This window comes from Rhopalosiphum maidis, chromosome 2, assembly GCF_003676215.2.
Source record: "Rhopalosiphum maidis isolate BTI-1 chromosome 2, ASM367621v3, whole genome shotgun sequence".
Taxonomy (NCBI): domain Eukaryota; kingdom Metazoa; phylum Arthropoda; class Insecta; order Hemiptera; family Aphididae; genus Rhopalosiphum; species Rhopalosiphum maidis.
The window spans coordinates 65,509,501-65,528,784 of NC_040878.1; the positions used below are offsets into that span (position 1 = coordinate 65,509,501).

At 24.2% G+C, this 19,284-nt stretch overlaps 1 protein-coding gene across 1 annotated transcript; it reads left to right on the forward strand.

The window, feature by feature from the left end:
* Positions 1-37: 37 nt before the first annotated feature.
* On the forward strand, positions 38-15,983 carry LOC113553054 (mitogen-activated protein kinase kinase kinase 7-like). Its single transcript, XM_026956179.1, has 12 exons — positions 38-318; positions 403-628; positions 1,948-2,065; positions 2,145-2,287; positions 2,349-2,535; positions 3,250-3,377; positions 3,447-3,521; positions 5,601-5,695; positions 5,763-5,910; positions 12,990-13,111; positions 13,355-13,507; positions 15,071-15,983. Exons 1-12 carry the CDS (start codon positions 241-243, stop codon positions 15,167-15,169), a joined length of 1,572 nt encoding a protein of 523 aa, XP_026811980.1. The 5' UTR covers positions 38-240; the 3' UTR covers positions 15,170-15,983.
* The last annotated feature ends 3,301 nt before the right edge of the window (positions 15,984-19,284 follow it).

A 19,284-nucleotide genomic window follows, 5' to 3' on the forward strand; every position in this document is an offset into this window, starting at 1 on the left:
TTTTTTTTTACAGAAAGTTATTTATCACTAAATTTTATTTTTATCAATCAATCACAAGCGATGAAAGGATAACAATAATTAAAAAAAAAAAATATTTATTAAAAAAAAATAAATAATACATAGACGTATTGGAATTGTATTCATCCATTCTTCACAACATTTATTACTGCATACGGGTTATTTGGGCGATGTACGGCGCCGAACATATTCTATGCCATCCGAGGCACATGCACAAATCAAATGGCTATTAAAGAAACACACGGTCACAGACAAAAGTTTGTGGAAGAAATTGATTACGATGAAATTGAAAAGCTTGAAGTACATATATATTTATATTATACGTATAATGTCATGGTTTGTTATATCCAAAGTATATTGACAGTTTTATTTTACGCTATGTAGATTGTTGGCAAAGGGTCATTTGGTGTTGTTTACCGTGGACGGTGGCGTAACAACTATGTGGCTGTCAAACACATTGACACCGAAGCTGAGCGTAAAGCATTTACAATCGAAGTTCGACAGTTGTCTCGAGTCAATCATCCTAATATTGTCAAATTATATGGTGCATGTACATCAAATCCTGTTTGTTTAGTAATGGAATTTGCGGAAGGTGGATCATTATACAATGGTTAGATTGTTGTATTTATTGATTAAATTTCTTAAGTTATACAGTTATATAACTATTGCACTGATATTATCTACAGAAATCATTTATATTGATTAAGTTTTGGTACTGGTTTGTTATAGCCCTGCCATGGCGAGTGAAAACTTTAAAACTCTGCCATCCATATAACAATAAATAGATACATTGATACCTATCATTAACCGATATATTAGTCATAGTTCTACAATTTTTTCTGACAGCTGGAAAGTTTATGCTAATTTGATACAACATAGATTTCAACATAATCAAGACAATCAAGTTAACCATAGGTGTAATTTCATGGATCCTAACTCAGGAGTCCACACACAAAATGTCGAGAGAATGTGGGGTTCGGCCAAATGGGGCAACAAAAAACGTAGATGTACTGACAGAAAGTTTTAGCCTCTTCCATGGTGGAATTTTTGTGGTCATCAAAACTGAACTATAGTTATCTGTTTGACACCATCTTAAAAGATATAGCAGAATTTTAGGAATCACAGAAACCATAATTTTTAACATTATAAACATTTGTATACATTTTTAATTCATCATTGTTTTAAAAGTATTATTATTACATTTTTTAATTTTAATTTTTTTATATTATATCAATATAATATTATCTATCATTGAATTATTAGATTAATATTAATAAATAAACTCATTATTTCATATATATACGATGTATTTATTGTTATATGGATGGCGGGGCTATAACAAACCAGTACCTAAGTTTTTAATGTGTATTGGAAAAAGAAAAAGAAATTGTATATACTTATATATTACTCTATAACAGAGCCATAGAGGTTCCCAAAGTGGTTTATATCAATCTCCCGGGATTAATTCTTATCTGCAAAAGAGGTCTGTCAAAAAAAAAAAATTGAGAGTGCATTAAAAATAAATAGGGGGTCTAAGAGAGTTATTAAATCAAAAATTTGTACATTATAATTTTTATGAAAAACGTGTATGACAGCGTGTACAATTTACAACATTTAATATAAAAGCATGAGACTCACCCCTCCCATTAAAATTATAACTTTTTTATATTATTATATTTAATTTGCATTTCTTATTATTTAAATAATTAAAACATTAAATAAATATTGTTATTATTATAAAATTTTTACTCCATTGTAAACTCTATTCAAGTGACTAATTCTGTATAAATTATAAAAAAACACTATTACATTCATCTGTAAAGATTCAATGATAGAGGTCTACAAAAATTGAAAAATAGGAGAAAAAAGTTTGGGAACTTCTGCTCTATAATGTCTGAAATATTTTTAAATTGTGTTTTATGTTAATAGTATTACATTGTAAACCAGAGCCTCAATACAACTTGGGACATGCTGTTAGCTGGACATTGCAATGTGCAGAAGGTGTTGCATATCTTCATAATATGAAACCTAAACCATTAATTCATCGGTATCAAATTATATTTATAATTAATATTTTAGTCCTAAACATAAAAAACTAAAAAATTAAATAATGATTTTTGTTTTAGTGATTTAAAACCACCAAATTTACTATTAGTGAATGAAGGAAAAACGTTAAAAATATGTGATTTTGGGACTGCCTGTGACAAAAAAACATATATGACCAATAATAAAGGTAGTGCAGCTTGGATGGCACCAGAAGTATTTGAAGGTTTGAAATTAAAAATTTGTATAGCATTCATTTTTAATCTATAATATTACATTTTTTTAAGGTTCAAATTATACTGAAAAATGTGATATATATAGCTGGGGTATTATTTTATGGCAAGTTTTAACAAGACTGAAACCATTTAATGAAATTGGAGGATCTGCTTATGGAATCATGTGGGCTGTACATAAAGGAACCAGACCACCATTATTTGAACAATGCCCTCGACCGTTCCAGGAATTAATTACTGAGTATGTAAACAGTTATTAAGATATATTATTAAATATGATCCAATATGCTACATTGCTACTTACCTAAATTTGGTATCCTATATATTTTATTCTATTCAGCATACGAATTGACCTGGCAACTACTAGTTTTTTCAGTGGTGTACAGGTGCACAAACATTTGTTTATCCTACTTAATCAACCACCAGTAGCTAATACACAAAATAATTTCACACCCATGCGCATTGTGCACACATTGACTACCTAAGTTTCTTATTTTGGTAGAGTATATTTCCATAATAAACAATTTTATTGAATAAATATAATCTTAATATTTTATTATTTTATATATCCTTTAAATATTATATATTTAAATTATTTAATAAATACCATTCTTTGATTAATACTTTTAATTTAGACTTGTGTTTTAATACACAGCATCAATTTTTTATTATTTATTTAATTACCTTAATTTTAAGGTCAACAAATAATTTTCCATAATTTCTATTTTTTGAATATATTATATATATATATATATATTGTATCAGTTATACAAATATTGCTTAAAAAATTCAATAATAAGAAAATATATTCAACTAAGCTCAATAAGTATTCTAATAGCGCCCAATAAAAATAGTGAGTTTTTAGTTGATATAACTGAAAAGTAGATAACATATTGGATCATACTTTTTCCTAATGCATTTAAATAGTTGACTATCTTTTATATTGTTTTTTAAGGTGTTGGGATCAAAATCCAAATGTCAGGCCATCAATAGATCATGTTGTTCAGGTTATGAGGATTTTAATACAATTTTGTTCTGGACATGACCAACCATTAATATATCCCAATTATTGTTATACTATTAGTATGTATAAAATTATTATAATTTTTTGTTTATGCTTTATTATTAAATATTATATTATTTTATTTGTAGGTAGTGAATTTGAAGAAGATTGTACTTCTGAAGATTCTTGCCCAGAAATTTCCGATTCTTATATTGAAAGCTTAAGTATGTTTATTAAAATCTTATATCATTTAATTTGTATCCCGAACAAAATGTCTGATTTAAAAAAAGCTAGACAAATAGTTTGAACAAATTTTTTAATATTAGCAAAAAGTCCTTGTACATTTTTCAATTTGTACAAAAAATACAAAAATATAAGTTTAATTCATAATATTAAAATATATATTTAATTTTCTTATACTATATTATATTTGATAATTATTGCTTGAACCTAAAATTAATAAACAATTTTATCTATTACATATAAAAATATATATTCAAAACAAAAATACCCAAAAGTTATATAAAAAAAAGTAATAATACTAAATTCAAAAATACTAATTACTTAATTCACAAAATTAAAATATTATTTTTATGCGATTAATACATTATAATTTTGGTAATAATATTAGTTATGGCTTATAAAATTAAATATACTTCTTTTAAATAATTTTTAAAATTTTATATTTTTTTTCAATTTCCTTCGTAATTTTTTTCAGTCTTTTTTTTTACTTTTGATTGATTACTGATTTTATTTCCCTTTGGTTCATTGTTCATGCTATATTTTGGAAAATATTGGTTTTTTTTTTGTTATTCTTGAAGATATTTTGACTTATATCTCCTTATTTTAATTGTGTTGAACTCTTAGGGATATACAATTTTTATAGAATGTTTTTTAATTGAGTTTAATATCCCATTTGGTAGAAAATATTAATGTTAACATAGTAAATTTTATATTTTTTGTTGTCAACCCTAATTCTTTTTAAGCATTATCTAACATATCATATAGTGGTCCTCACTAGGATTTTAGAAAGGGCCAAATGTAGTTTTTTTAAATCACTTGCGGGCCACTTACATTTTTAATGATAATAACAAAAAGTATACAAATTTAGAACTGTTTACTAAATTTAGTGAAGAATAATAAAATGAGAAAGGATATTTTGTTAAGAAATGGTATTGTAGGAAAAAATTCATTAACGACACATCAATTTATAGAATTTTGGATTTCCAATGTACAATTTAATTTTTAGTGGTGACTGCTAATCTAACACATTTGTTTTAGTTTATTTGTAGTTTCTCTATTTTTGTCTTTTGGCCTTCTTTTTAAACATCTTATGGTCTACCTAGATGCCAGGTGAGAATTCGACCCTATTATTACTATTATTTTATGTTTATATTTGTTTTATTCTTGAATATTTCCTATTGTGATTATATGTTAAAATAACTAAATATTATAATCATGGTTCGAAACTATAGATATTACACATTTTTTTTTGTAAATCAAAATATTAATTATAAAAGAAATCCATTTTAAATATAAATTTGTTTATCTATATTTTAAATTGTACTGTAAATATAATTATTTTTATTGTGTATATTTATTATTAATATTTAAAATGCAATTGAAAAAGAAAATTTCCATGTTATATTATTGTATTTTTAATACCTTTTTGTGCAGATGTTATATTTATTACATTGTTTTTTAACCCATAAAGTACCAAAGATTGAATTATAACAATATAATTACATAATATAAAAATACAATATTTATAATCACTAGGTATTGAGTATTAAAATATCTTAGAGCACAAAAGCTAATTGTAGGATTATAAATAAATAAATATCTACTTATAAATCAGTAAGTAGATAATAATTAGTATATTTTCATTGTTTTAACAAATATGTAATAACATAAGTATAATAAATAACTATTAGGTTAGCATATTTTTTACATGCATTATATTTTTAAAACATGTAATTATATATAGTGAATTATAGCTTTATAGGTTGACAAACTAACTTAAGATTTACTTATAGCATTTAATGTTTTCCGTACATATTTTATATTTTGTCATTTTAATATTCTCTAATTCCTTAACCTGTTATAAATTATATGTTGTTGTTAATTATTTGTATACTGTATAATCTGTATAATTTATAAATACAATGGTATTTTCAGTTTATAAACAACATGGTAGCTTATAAATTAGCTCTCTTAATTTTTATTTAATTTAATATCACAGTTAATATACTATAAATGTATGTTTAATTGAGATAATTAATTTGTATTTATTTATATGGTAGGAAGTCATAAAGGAATTAATGGAATGTTGACAAATGATAGCTTAAAATCTAATCCAAATTTATCAATACCTTTAAATGTTGATGTAGACAGCAAGGTAAGATTATTTTGTATACCTAAAAATTTTAGTATACATTATAATTATATAATTTTATTATTATTAGTTTGATCAATACGAAGACTTAAAAATATTAACCATGCCTGGATTTGACAAAGTGGGTGCTTATCAAACTGTTGACTCAACTGACAAAGATGAAGATGAATCAAATTCAGAGTGTCAAAGTCCACTTGTTGACACTAATAATGTAAAAGGTAAGATTCCCCAGAGTTACTTTTAGGTTTTAATATTAACAACTTGAATTGAATAACTTAAATATTTTAATTCAACTGATGTTTTTATTACAATTAATTGCTTAGCTTCAGTTAAAAATGGTATATATTAATTAAAGTTTTATAAAATGTTGTTTAATCTTATTAAATAAAATTTATTTCTTTAATTATTAAATCATTTCATTGGTAGGTATATTTTAACTTTTCCTTTATTTCAGTAATGTAACTATATAGGATAATTATATATATATATTACTATAATATTTACTACTTTAAACCTTTTTAATTCTTTATTTTTATTTAAAGTTTACATTTGTTATTAACTATGAACAGTTCATATTTTATTGGTGGTATTTATAAAATTTACTTAGTGTTATTATAAAAGAAGCTTAAAAATGTATTATTATTTTTACTCAGTTATGGAGCTAACTTTATTTTATATATAAATAAAAAAATCTAAATAGTTAAAAATATAATAAGTAATTTGATTGTAATAAAATAAAATTGATTCATACGTAGAAAATGTATGAAATATGTATTTTTTTAATAAATATATATATATATATCATTATATGGGTATATACTAAATATATATATATTATAGATATATAAAATACAAATATTTAACAAAATAATTGTTTCTTAACTTAAAGAAACATATGAATTGATTTAAATTATATATAAATAACTTTAAATAATTAAGACTCAACTAACTCAAGTGAATCATAGCAATTTTTTTGTTTGGCTAGCACATGTGTCAATATATTGAATCTACATGTGTATGTGTGTGATGTTTATTTGTATGCTGATTGTCAATTCGATTGCCAACCAATGTGTCATAAAGTTTAAAATAAAGTATCATCAAAACAAGATACAATTTTAACTATACTTAATTAGGATACAACCTACATATTATATTTGAAAAATTAGGGTACTAGGTATTGCTCCTTAATACTGTTAGTACTGTTGTTCAAATAATATATTACCTATGTATTTTTAATTTACTATTAAAATTACTAAAAATATTAAATTATTAAAGATTACAAAAAATGCAATAATAAAATATTAAAAAGGACTGTATTATTTAATTTGAGATTAAAATGACTTAATTAATTTGGTATCAATATCCAAAATTCTAAAATATTCAATAAAATTTGTTTAAAAGGATCCTTTTCACTAAGCTTTGACTGTACATAAACTCTGCTAAAGGTTAGGGCCATGGTGTTGTTTATTCACCCATTTTAAAACATCCTACATTATTTCCACGTTTGGGAAGTGAGCTCTAAAGGTAAGGTCCATAAAATTGTACTTATGGTTAAATTGAACATGATGATAACTTATCTTTTGACTATTACTGTATGATTTCTAACAGTCTGAAAGTATTATATATTTGGCATAGTGGGATTTTTACATATTAGTGGGACATCAACAAACCAGTCACCAGTACCAAAATTAGTAAAAAAATATAATTAAAAAAAATAACCTAGGAATAATACATTTTATACACTAATTTCAGAAATACAGGACTAGAATTTTAACGCAATTTCAATTTTTTTCTAATAATTTAGAACATTACTTCGTAATTGGAAAATCTGTTTTGGTTATAGATATTGATTGTTTTATTATAAATTTACTATAGCATTTTTTGACTAATTAAATTAGACAATTTGGCATTTTGTAGGATATTTTGTTGTTATTTTTAAAGCATTTTTCAGTAAAATTTTTATTTTCTTCTACAAAGAATTATTATATTATTGTTATTGTTTTGTCTTTACATTTATCAATTTAATGTCACAAGAAACAATAGAAATTAATTGGATCATGTCCAACAGAATAAATAGCAAAAATAGATTCAATATAAAACAATTTTTCAGAAGTCTTATTTTAAATTTTATTCAAATGTCTTGTGACTAATAATTTTTAGGATTATTTAAAATGTACCTATTATTACATTTGTATATTTTGTAGTTGAAAATTTGTTTGTTTATGTTTAAACATAAAGGAGCTCAGTTTGTTTATGGTTAATACATTAACATTATATTGATGAAAAAAAAATATATATTCAAAATTATTTATTTGATTCAATTGTTATTCATTTTTATAAATTTGTTCTATTTTGTTTGATCCACTTGATATAAAATATTGTTATATCTTTTTGAAAACTGAATCAATTAATGATTAAAATAACTATTAATTTAATAATATATCAATTGATATGCACTATAGTAGACTGTCATTATTTTTAAATTATTGGAAAAAGGTAATAATATTACTTTTGTAGTTTAGTTCAATAAACAAATCAACTTTTATCTATATATTAATCAGTTACTGAACATATCATGTAATTATAATAAGTATTTTAAAAATGAGTTTTAAATATTTTATAATATTATGTCATCACCACTTAATTATTTTTAATGGGTGTTTAAAATACAATTGTTTATTTTTAATATTAAATATTGTTATGGTATAATTATTTATAAAAAAAATACGCCTATAATAATACACCCTTCTTTTTATCTTTTTACCCCTTCTGAATACTCTCGATTTATTTTTAAAAATTCTTTAAGGCGAATGACCGCCAAGTTAAATGATCCATCAAAGAGATCATTTTTTCTGATGACACGTGAATGCCAGTTACTATTTTAATAATAAATCACATCAGCATGAGTCATATGGTGAATGACCCATGGCTTGGCCAAAAAAAAAAACTTGCATTATCTGTTGTATAATGTACTTATGTGTATATTACATTTTTTTAGGGTTTAACTACTTTTTGATGCTTATTATACAACATCACAACAATTATAAATACATCATTTTTATCACTGAGGTAGTAAAACTATGGTTAATAAATGTTTTTGTGTCTTAATTTTTAATTTAATTCCCCAAAATTGTATGTAACAGTTTACATTCTAAATGATTTTGGCATCAAAAATGTTAATAATACTAAATATAAATATATCATTTTTTAAATTTTTAATGGTATGGTTTTTTAATTTTAACATTTTATGGTTTTCATTTTTGCAACCGGGATGTTTTTTTATCAGATTTTAAATAAAACATATTTTACAGTTCAATTTTTAGTACAAACTTAAAAACCTATCTAAAGGATATTTAAATTTAATTGTTGTATCTAGGGAAGAGGGTAAATAGTGCAGTCACCCCTCCCGTGTAATGTTTTCCTTCAAATTTTCGTAATTGATATCACTACCTATTACTTTGTGTACATACATATAATAAACAGTATAATACATTATTAATAAACACATCTTTATTTACATAATAAAAAATAATATTATGTAATTAAAATAAAATAAACAATTTAAACAAAATAATTTTAGTTGTTTACATGAAGTTTTACTAAAATGTTTTAACATTTTTCTATATTTGTGCTATAGAGTAGAATTTAACTTGTATTTAGAATTAGTTTCTATTCTAAAATAATAATGATCTTAAAAAATTTAAATATTTTTACTGATAATAATTAGTTAAAATGTTGGATTTTTCTAAAAATTATAAATAATATTTATTAAATGCAAAAATATGTAGAAAAGTATATAAAAGTATTCAATAGTTATATTTAATAATAATTGTTTAGATAATTAATTATAATTATTATCTTTCCAAGATCAATTACACTTTGCGACTTGCGTTATACATTGATCAGGAAAATATGGTTTTTTAATTTTGATTAAATATTATGGTGATTATCTAGCACAACGGTTTCCAACCTGGGGGTAAAAACACGATTTTTTGGGGGGTAAAGGTTAAACTATTTATTTTAATTTTAAGTACTTATTATCTATTTAGTCATGTGTACTATGACTGTAAATGTAATTGTAATAACTCTTGTTTTCTTTGTTTGAAAAATTAAAATAAATTATTACTATAATCGTAATATATATTTTGTTTTCGTTTTTTTTTTTACTCAACTTTTTTTTTGGAGGGAGGGGTATTTGTTAATATCTTACCTGACTTATGGGTAATAGTCTCAAAAAGGTTGGGAACCGCTTATCTAGCACCTAGGTGGACATCAAGGAGTAATTGGGAATTGGGAAGCTTAACTCCCCCTCTTAAAATAAAATCAACCCAAAGTATTCTTATTATGTATTCCAGTTTTGTCTCGTGTTATGAGTATGGTGGCTATTTGCCAGTATCAGTATGTCAATGCAAACATTTTGTTTCCGGTGTTTATAGTCTCAGAAGGACGTGACCTTATAGTTGTATGTAATGTTCAACCAATATTCCTATCATTCCAATCTCGATGTCAGATGTTACCTTTTAGTATTTTGTACCCTAACAATTTGGTTATAAATGATGAATTCTATTGTTAAAAAAAAAATCTACATTTTACAATGGTTATAATTTGTAATAATTGATTATAGTTAGTACATATACTGTATAGTCATAGTGTATTTAATCAATAGTATAATAATGACTATAATGTATAAAATATAAATTATTATAGTAATACGCATTCACTCACTCTAATGTATTCAATGATAATAAAATATATATTCGTCTGAAGAATTTCAAATTTTTTAATGTTTTCTAGTTATTTTCATGTATAATCTAAAACTATAGAGTATACAATATAGCCATAGTGTACTGTTATATATAATATGAAATAAATTATAAATTATGATATATTTATCCTATTTTAGGATTTCAAAAAGGACGGGAACTTTTAAAAAATTTTCTTTTTGAAAATTGATTTAAAAATGTGTGTAACATCTTAATTTATTATAATATACATAAATATTTAATGAAATATATTATAAAATAATGATTTTTTTTTTAGCGTATTGTTATTTTTAATGTATAGTCGTATAGAACTATTTATTTTGAATTCTTGCGTTTGAATATTAAATTTAACTTTATAGAAAATATTTTGTTGTCTCTTGTTAAATTTTAAATTTATTCTGTGTACCTTTATATATATACGAGTATTTTAGACTTTATACAATTGTTTAGGGCAATAATATATTTATACATTTGTGTAAAGAAAACGGATAAGAAGGTAGTTGATGAAAACGCCTCTTAATAAAGAACATGGCCAGATAAATTTAGAATTTACGTAAATAGCTAGCGGAACACAAAGACGCAGTGTACGGTGTTTAAAAGCCCAGTATACTAAATGGCTGCTTAACACCATAATGTAATTGGCGCTATTACATTTAATAATAAATTACTAAGTGGCGAACAATTTGAGTGTTTATTATTTACTTACATTTTCATTTTCATTTTGTTTTCTATAACCGTATTGTAGTATTAATTGATAATTTCGATCTGCATACCTACTTACCTATTTATAGATTTATGGGATGTTAATACATTATTTGTTTTCTTTCTTTGACCAATACACACGCAAATTTTTGTTCGACATAACCAACTTTGTATTGTTAGATTTAGTATTTAAGTAAATTGATCTATTATCGAACTTAAAGATAAGAACATTATCTGTTTTTGTACGTTGTTACTTTTTTTACGATATTTAAATTTTAAAGTGAGAATTAAGCACTTTTAAATTATTATATTTTATGCAAATACTCATAATTTTCATAAAAACTAAAAAATTATAAAAAAGTTTACGTACAAATAATGTTCTTAGCTTTTAATTTAATAATAGATTAATTTACTCTAATACTAAAGCTATAACAACACAAAATGGGGTTTTGCTGATCTTGAATTTGCTATATTGTGTATGGGTCAGAGAAAAATAACTAGTGCGCTGATATTCTCCTACATAACAGCATAACCTACATAACCATTTATTGAAAAAAAATGTTGATTACTTCATATTTGAATTTAATTATTTCATGTACCTATAAATGTTATTCTGAAATTTTAAAACGATATGCCTGCACGTGAGATATGGTATTGCAACCTCTGCGATTTCAAGAAAAGGCTCATTTATTTGTTCTCGAAGAACATTTTTTCTTAAATAACATTAAATTTAAAATATTTTAAAACCTTTTGTATGCTACTATGCTAGTAAAAGATTGACTTGAACCCTATTAATGATCAAATATTAATTGCCATTTTTATAACTGTACTTTTTTTGAAGGAAGTGTCTAATTATTTTATGGATTTAAATGATATAATTATAATTGTTTGTATTGCATTTTGCATACCTGTCCTATCGATGATGTTTTTCGCACGTCATCTATACTCAAAACTTAAAATACATTCACACACCACACTCGTAAACAATGTATTTATTTAAATAAAAAATATCCAGAATAACAATGACTGTACCTATCTGTTGCAATTTATAAATCTGCAAAGATGATATAGGAAACATTTACACATTTTACAATGACTCATCATCGAATTTATTAGCTCAACAAAACATACGTAATTTCCTTTGATAGATACTATACGTAGTACAGAAATAATACTTAGGTACTTATCCCAATTTAAATTTGAATAAAATAACAGAATATTGCGTAATTGACCTTGGATGAAGCATTTCATAATAAAAATTATGTATTTGTTGTACGTTTTAGTTGAAATTAAAATATTAATTTACGTTTTTAGTATAGTTACGTATTATATTATGTACGATACCTTTTTTTTATTCAACAAAATACTTTCATGATTTGTGGTTAACGGGATGTCAAAACTGTGGTCCAGATGTCTGGAGTGATCTGGCTCACGTTGTAAAGGGTGTGAGTCATTCGGCTAGATTTAGACACTACACGGCTGTAGAGAGAGTAGTGTTTTCCTAGTGTTGTGTATTTGTATGTTTATTTCCTTGCTCGATTCCTGACGGACAACAACTATGTGTGAGCTTAGCGAGTGCGTCACAAATGAACACTATAGTAAGTAGTTAATTTATTTGGCTTCGTTTGCTTAATGACCTGCCTCATCCATAGATATTATTGTGTATAAATATATCAAATATATGATAAAAATGACTTGAATTAAGATGTATTAAACACACCCAAATACATATTGATTTTAAAATTGAATACCTATTAATTATTATTAATATTAAATTATAATGATTGATTTATTAACATTTTTTAACAATTCAATGTAATTTTTTAATCTAGGTATTTCAGGAACACATCCTGAACTGGATAATTTGTACCTGATGCTAGATCAACAGTTGCATCCAATACCTCCGGATAACACTTGTCCACAATCAGTTCAAATATTTGAAGAACATAAGCAGGTACTTAAATTGTATTATTTATTAAAATTATATAAGCTATAATTTTATGATAAATCCTATTGTTGTATTAATGTATTTGTTATCATAAAAACTAATAACTTTTGTAATAGATAAGTTAATCATAATTAATGCATAGTCAATATAAAATGTATAAAATATTTTGAATTAATATTAACATTAAAAATTAAAAATCAAAGTGAAAATTGCTAAAATAAACTAAAATATATCAACATATATTTTTAGCTGGCTCAAGAATATCTAAAGGTACAAACAGAAAGAGCATATTTATCAAGACATATGGAGCAATTAGCAGAGCGATTAAGTCGTGAAGAAATCTTGTGTGACGAAGAAGTAGATGAAGATGATGAAGAAATTAAAAAGCTCAAAAATGAAAAAGTAAGTATTGATAAATTATTTTCTCTTAAACTATTATCTATAAATATTTTTAATGTTAGAAATAAAAGTTGGCAATGCTATTTAGTATTATATCATGAATACCTATTAATTAAGATTGCATGTTGGTGAAATTATATTGAAAAACTAACATGTTAAATCAATGGTAATCGAAAAAAAAATACCATAAAAAAACCTCATAGAAATAAACTCCATGTGATTTCTGTACAATTATATTATAATAATAATATAATATTTTATGTTTTGTAATAATAGCAGTGGCGCAATTATCAAAGTGTTGGGTGTGTAATTTACAGGGGCCCCGGGTTTTGAGGGCCCCTAAATTAAAAAACTCATGTACGATTTTCCTAAACTATAATCTATAATATAAACACATTATAATATTTGTTTTAATATAATAAATAATTATGTCTTTACTCTTCTAAATTAAAGAATAATTCAAATTACGAATACTTATGTGAGAAAGCAATTAAGTGTATCGTAATACAGTATAGGTCCGACGTCGGAAATGTAGGTAAAGAGTCACAGAGTATACACTATAATTGAAAATTTGAAACTTCTTTTATTATTATACATAGTAATTATGTTGGTGTGTGTACTGTGTAAGTCATAACTCGTGACAATATTACCTATGTGTCTGACGATAATAAGACAAAAACTATCTATCCATAGAATTTTTGAATTACTATCTTATAATAATGAATTGGATACAAACAAAATCATTAATGATTTTGCTGCTGTAAAAACAAGAAGAGTTAATTTTTGTTTGATTTTATATAAAAAAAAATTTAATTAATTAATACTATGACATGTGAGAAAACAATATTTTTTAAAGTTATAATAAGGTATGACTGTTTTTCATTTTTATTATTAGGTAAGGGCCCCCGGTCTGTAAATTTACACATAGGCCCCTTATTATCAAATTGCGCCACTGAGTAACAGAAAAATTGTGAACTTAGAAAGTATGTACTGTATATTAGACTGTAGTCTATTAACTATTAAATGTATACTAGTGTAGCAATTAAGCAATGTATACAAATTGAGTTATTTATTGTTTATTTATCTGTTTTTAATTTTTAAATTGTGTATACATAATAATATACCTTTTAATAAATTGTATTGGCTAACTATCAATAATATTTTAATTGGTTTAAGCAAAGTACAGTTTACTTAATTTATATTGTTGTGTACCTATTTACATTGTTTTACATTTATCTATATGTTGCTAGGTATATAACTATAAACCATTGTATAGTAATTATCTAATCCTAGTGTCATCATTGAATAGGTTACTTTAATGGATTTATTTAATGAGCATTTTTAATTATAAAATCTTGGTTTTTTAGGCTATTTATTAAATTAACTAATATATATATATTATTATATTATGTTATAATTTATACATTTGTTCAGTGATTTTTTTTCTTTAATTTTCTTATAGGTATTTTTATTTGATTTCAAATTAATATTATGGCAGCTTAAGGATGAGCATAGTATGATTATAGATAATTTTAAATAATGTCTTATGTATTTTTTTTTATTTAGGAAAATTTAACACAATTAAGCCAAAACCTCAAAAAACAACTAGAAATGATACAAGTAAAAAACAGTAACCATTCAAATGAAAATGAGCCATCGTCATAGTGATCAATTGTTTGGTATTTAACTAAGCAATTTAAAGTGAATATACTCTGCATCATAGTACATTAATTTAGGTAACAAAACAGTCAATGGACTTATTGATTGTTAAATACTTAAATATGGAGCTGGCAACATAAGCAATTAATTCTTCAGTATTTTCATAATTTAGTCTCTACTATATTTAGGTGTTATTTTTTTTGGTAACATTCAAGACTATAGTAATTGTGAATCAATAATATTTACATACTTATAAACGTATACTATACACATAAAGAGTTCAATTTTAATACTTATGTAATTTATTAATGATCTCTCAAATCTAAATAAGGTATATACTTCATTTAAAAATACTTTTTTATTTCAAATTTTAGGTTTTAACTCTCTTTTAAATATTATTACCATTGTTTTTTAAACTAAACATTAAAAATTGTAAAATGATATACAATGTGCAACACATCAAATTACATGTGAAGTAACATATACCTTTATTTTTTTAGAAATTTAAAACTTAGTATATAAAATGCTTCCCAATGTCAAGAGAACAAGCTATACTACTTAAATATGTAATTCGATTCACAAAAATCAAATTATGATGTTAAGTCATATTAATTGATCATCTATCGACAAATTATAAATAAGTTAAAATTATTAACTTGTATATTGTAATACAATTTAGTCATGAGTATACCAACAATACTGCTAGCTCTATTAAACATATTAAAGACAATAAAAATAAAAATATAATACTTTATCTAATTTTATTTTAATTACTTATTTTATGTGTATTTTTTAATAATAATTAATTTTAATTTTTCAAATTATGCCTGGTAAATTAAGGGGTTTTGAATTTTTATATCTCTTACAGAAAATGAATAAAGAATTAAATTGTATAAATATAATATTTTATAGATAAAATATTTGAGATGACCTTGCATTTATGTCAAATTGACATACATTGAATGTTTTTTCCATTATACTTCAGTATACATGTACTTATTTATATATAAAATTAACGAATTAATGTTAATATTTTGAGTTATAAAATACAATTTTTAATGTATAATTTATTAATATTATTTTTTTATCTGGTTTGTAATTATGTATTATTGTATTAAATATGTACAACATTTTATTTTTATTTAATGTTCTGGTTATATTTTTGTATAAGTTGTTATAAAATGTGTGCTCTAGTCCAACAAAATTGCCAAATTTTTGTTTTTTGAGTTTTAAAGTATTAGATTTTATTTAGAAATATTTAAACTGTATTTTATACATTTTAATCACATTCATAACATTGATAAACAAGAAAAAAAATTATTTTATGTTATTATTAATTATTATGATATAATATGTTAAATAAATAATAATAATGTTTATAGTAATTACATATTATGCAACATAAATTATGTTAAACACTTTATTTAAAATATATATATAAACACAACAAGATATAAATAGGTAAATATTTATTATTATTTTAGCAACATTATAAATTGTATATTTTAATTAATAGTCTAATAAAAAAAAATACATAGTGGCGGCTATCCTTAGTCTGTATATTGCTTTAATAATAAATACAAAATTTGGTTGGTATGTGGTTAGATGTTGAGTGATTAATCATTATTTATTATAATATAGTTAATTAATATAACACAATTTAAGCCATAGAAGCCACTTTGATATACCATTATATACTCTCTCCAGCAAGAAAATGTGTTGCAAACCGACCAAAATCAGTTTTTCCGCGCATTCCCCAATGATACCCAGCCATACCAGTTTTGATATCATGGTGACACGGAGGTTGCACAGAATTAGCACATTCTCTTGCTGGGCAGACTAGGAGTAGTAGCCACTATAGGTACAAGTATAGATTATATTTGAATACCTCACTTTCTCACTGTATGTAGTCTGAAATGACTAACGGATATATTAAATTTGATTGAAATGTTGAATTAATTTTTACCCAAAACATCACATTTAACTTTAATATTTTACATTTATATTATGTATTATTATGTATTATTATCTAAAAACATTTAAGTTAATACTGATAATATGCTAAATATTTTAAAAATGGTATTATGTAAACTAAATAATAATTACAAAAAGTCAAGTTGATATTTTTTGAATTGCAACAAAATGGGATAAAACTATATTTTGGTTGAATATCCGATCTAATGTTTAAATTGTATAAGTACCTATATATTTTATATTTTTAAAATTCTGCAAAAACAAGATGCAGGATTTTTATTAAGTATCAAATCAATTTTTGTAGCCAAGTAAAAGCATTTTCATTAACATTTTATTAAAATAAAACTAAAAAAAAGTGCATATAAATAACTTACATTTGGTTTAAATATTTTAAAAAGACATAAATGCAGTTTAGTGCCCCCTCACCAATTTGATTTTTTTTTATTGAAACTTATGTAATTAGACGAGTTAATTTTAATTTTGCAATTAAAATTTGTTGCTCGGACTTACTTTCGAAGTTATAGCTTTCAAAAGTTTGCAATTTTACGTTTATGCGAATGTTTAGAACATAACTTAATAATGTCGCGCGGAGGACCTCGAGTTTGGCACTAATATACTTATGTAATATGTTACTTTGACATATTGCTGTAGATTGGGTATCATTTCACCTCGAAGTAGTGTTTAATACAATGGTTTCGCAGCATGAAAAAATTGGTAAGTTTTTCAAACATGTTTGGGCATGTTTCAAGCTTGAACAATATACTTTTTTATCTCGTTATCAAATCAATGACATGAATACAATTCTGTTCAACTTGATAGAGTAATTACTCTATGGTTCGAATCAAGGGCGCAATTTCAATGAAAAAACTGAGGGTGCTGAAGCTCCTCTATCTTTTTTTTATAATGTTATCTTGAGCCACTTGAGGTTATGGATACCTATTACTATTAAAATCTAAATTAACATGAAACAATTTGCTGGTGCTAATTTCAAATTTGGGAATGCTAAGCACACCCAAGTTCCCTAAAATTGCGCCTATGGTTCGACTATAATTATGAAGAAGTTTCCATATTAAAAAATATGAAACATATGTATTTAGTATATAATATGTTTAAAGTAATAGTAAATAAATGAAAAGATTTAATCCTAGTTTTTATACCAAAATTTGTTACTATTGAATTTGAAAAATCAATTTATTTAGTAGTCAATAAACTTTGGCATTCGTCGTAAATAATTGATTATCGTTTTCATCTGACACAGTATTGTTGTAGGAACGTTATAAAATATGGTTTAACAACTGAATAGTGAAAACAAAAATAAGAGGACTAATAGGAGTAAGTATTAGTAAATTAATTCAACATACTTTAGCTTATTGTTTTTAGAATCCGCTCAAGTATCGGGTTGCTTCACTCAAAATTTAATGGCTGAATGTCCAATTGATGAAAAATTAATTAAATATTATGAATTTATGATTATTTAGTAGACTACTAACTCGTATATTTCTAAGGGAAGTGTTTTTAATCTTGCATTGTGGTCATACAATTCAGCAAGTATTCTATTAACAACAAATGCGTGTGAATTTTCGAAAAATAGTATAATACGTATTATAATAAATACTTAGTTTATAAAATAAAAATAGTAAAACAAATGATTTATACCTATAAATAATAAAAACTGTAATAACTATTAGATAATAATTTAATATTAATATATTATCTTTTAGTTCTTTTAGACCTTGCTCCAAGCCTGGTACAAGGAATGGGGAGTTAAAATGATTAATGAACGAATCCAAATCGATCCATTGTACTTTTACTCTTCGACAAGGAGTATACCAGGCCCTCCTCAACAACCAACCCCTTCCTACTGTCCAATACGTACGCTATCTCGGAGTCAACATTGACCGCCGATTTACACGGGCAGCTCACATAAAAAGTAAAACCCGAACACTTAATGATATTTAATAATGTTTTCGTCTCCTTCGACCGTTCTTAACTTCTAAAAATATAAAAATACCTACTAAATTACTGCTGTATAAACTACTACTCAGACCCATCTAGTCCTACGGTTTACAGCTATGGGGTCCAGCCAAAATATCAAACACTAACCGTATACAAACTACAAAGATTTCAATCCAAAGTCTTTCACGTCA

Coding starts and splice junctions, on each gene's coding strand:
- LOC113553054 (XM_026956179.1), top strand. CDS start 241: ATGGCTATTAAAGAAACACACGGTCACAGACAAAAGTTTGTGGAAGAA. Junction 319..402: donor ATGAAATTGAAAAGCTTGAA/GTACATATATAT, acceptor TACGCTATGTAG/ATTGTTGGCAAAGGGTCATT. Junction 3,522..5,600: donor TTCTTATATTGAAAGCTTAA/GTATGTTTATTA, acceptor TTTATATGGTAG/GAAGTCATAAAGGAATTAAT.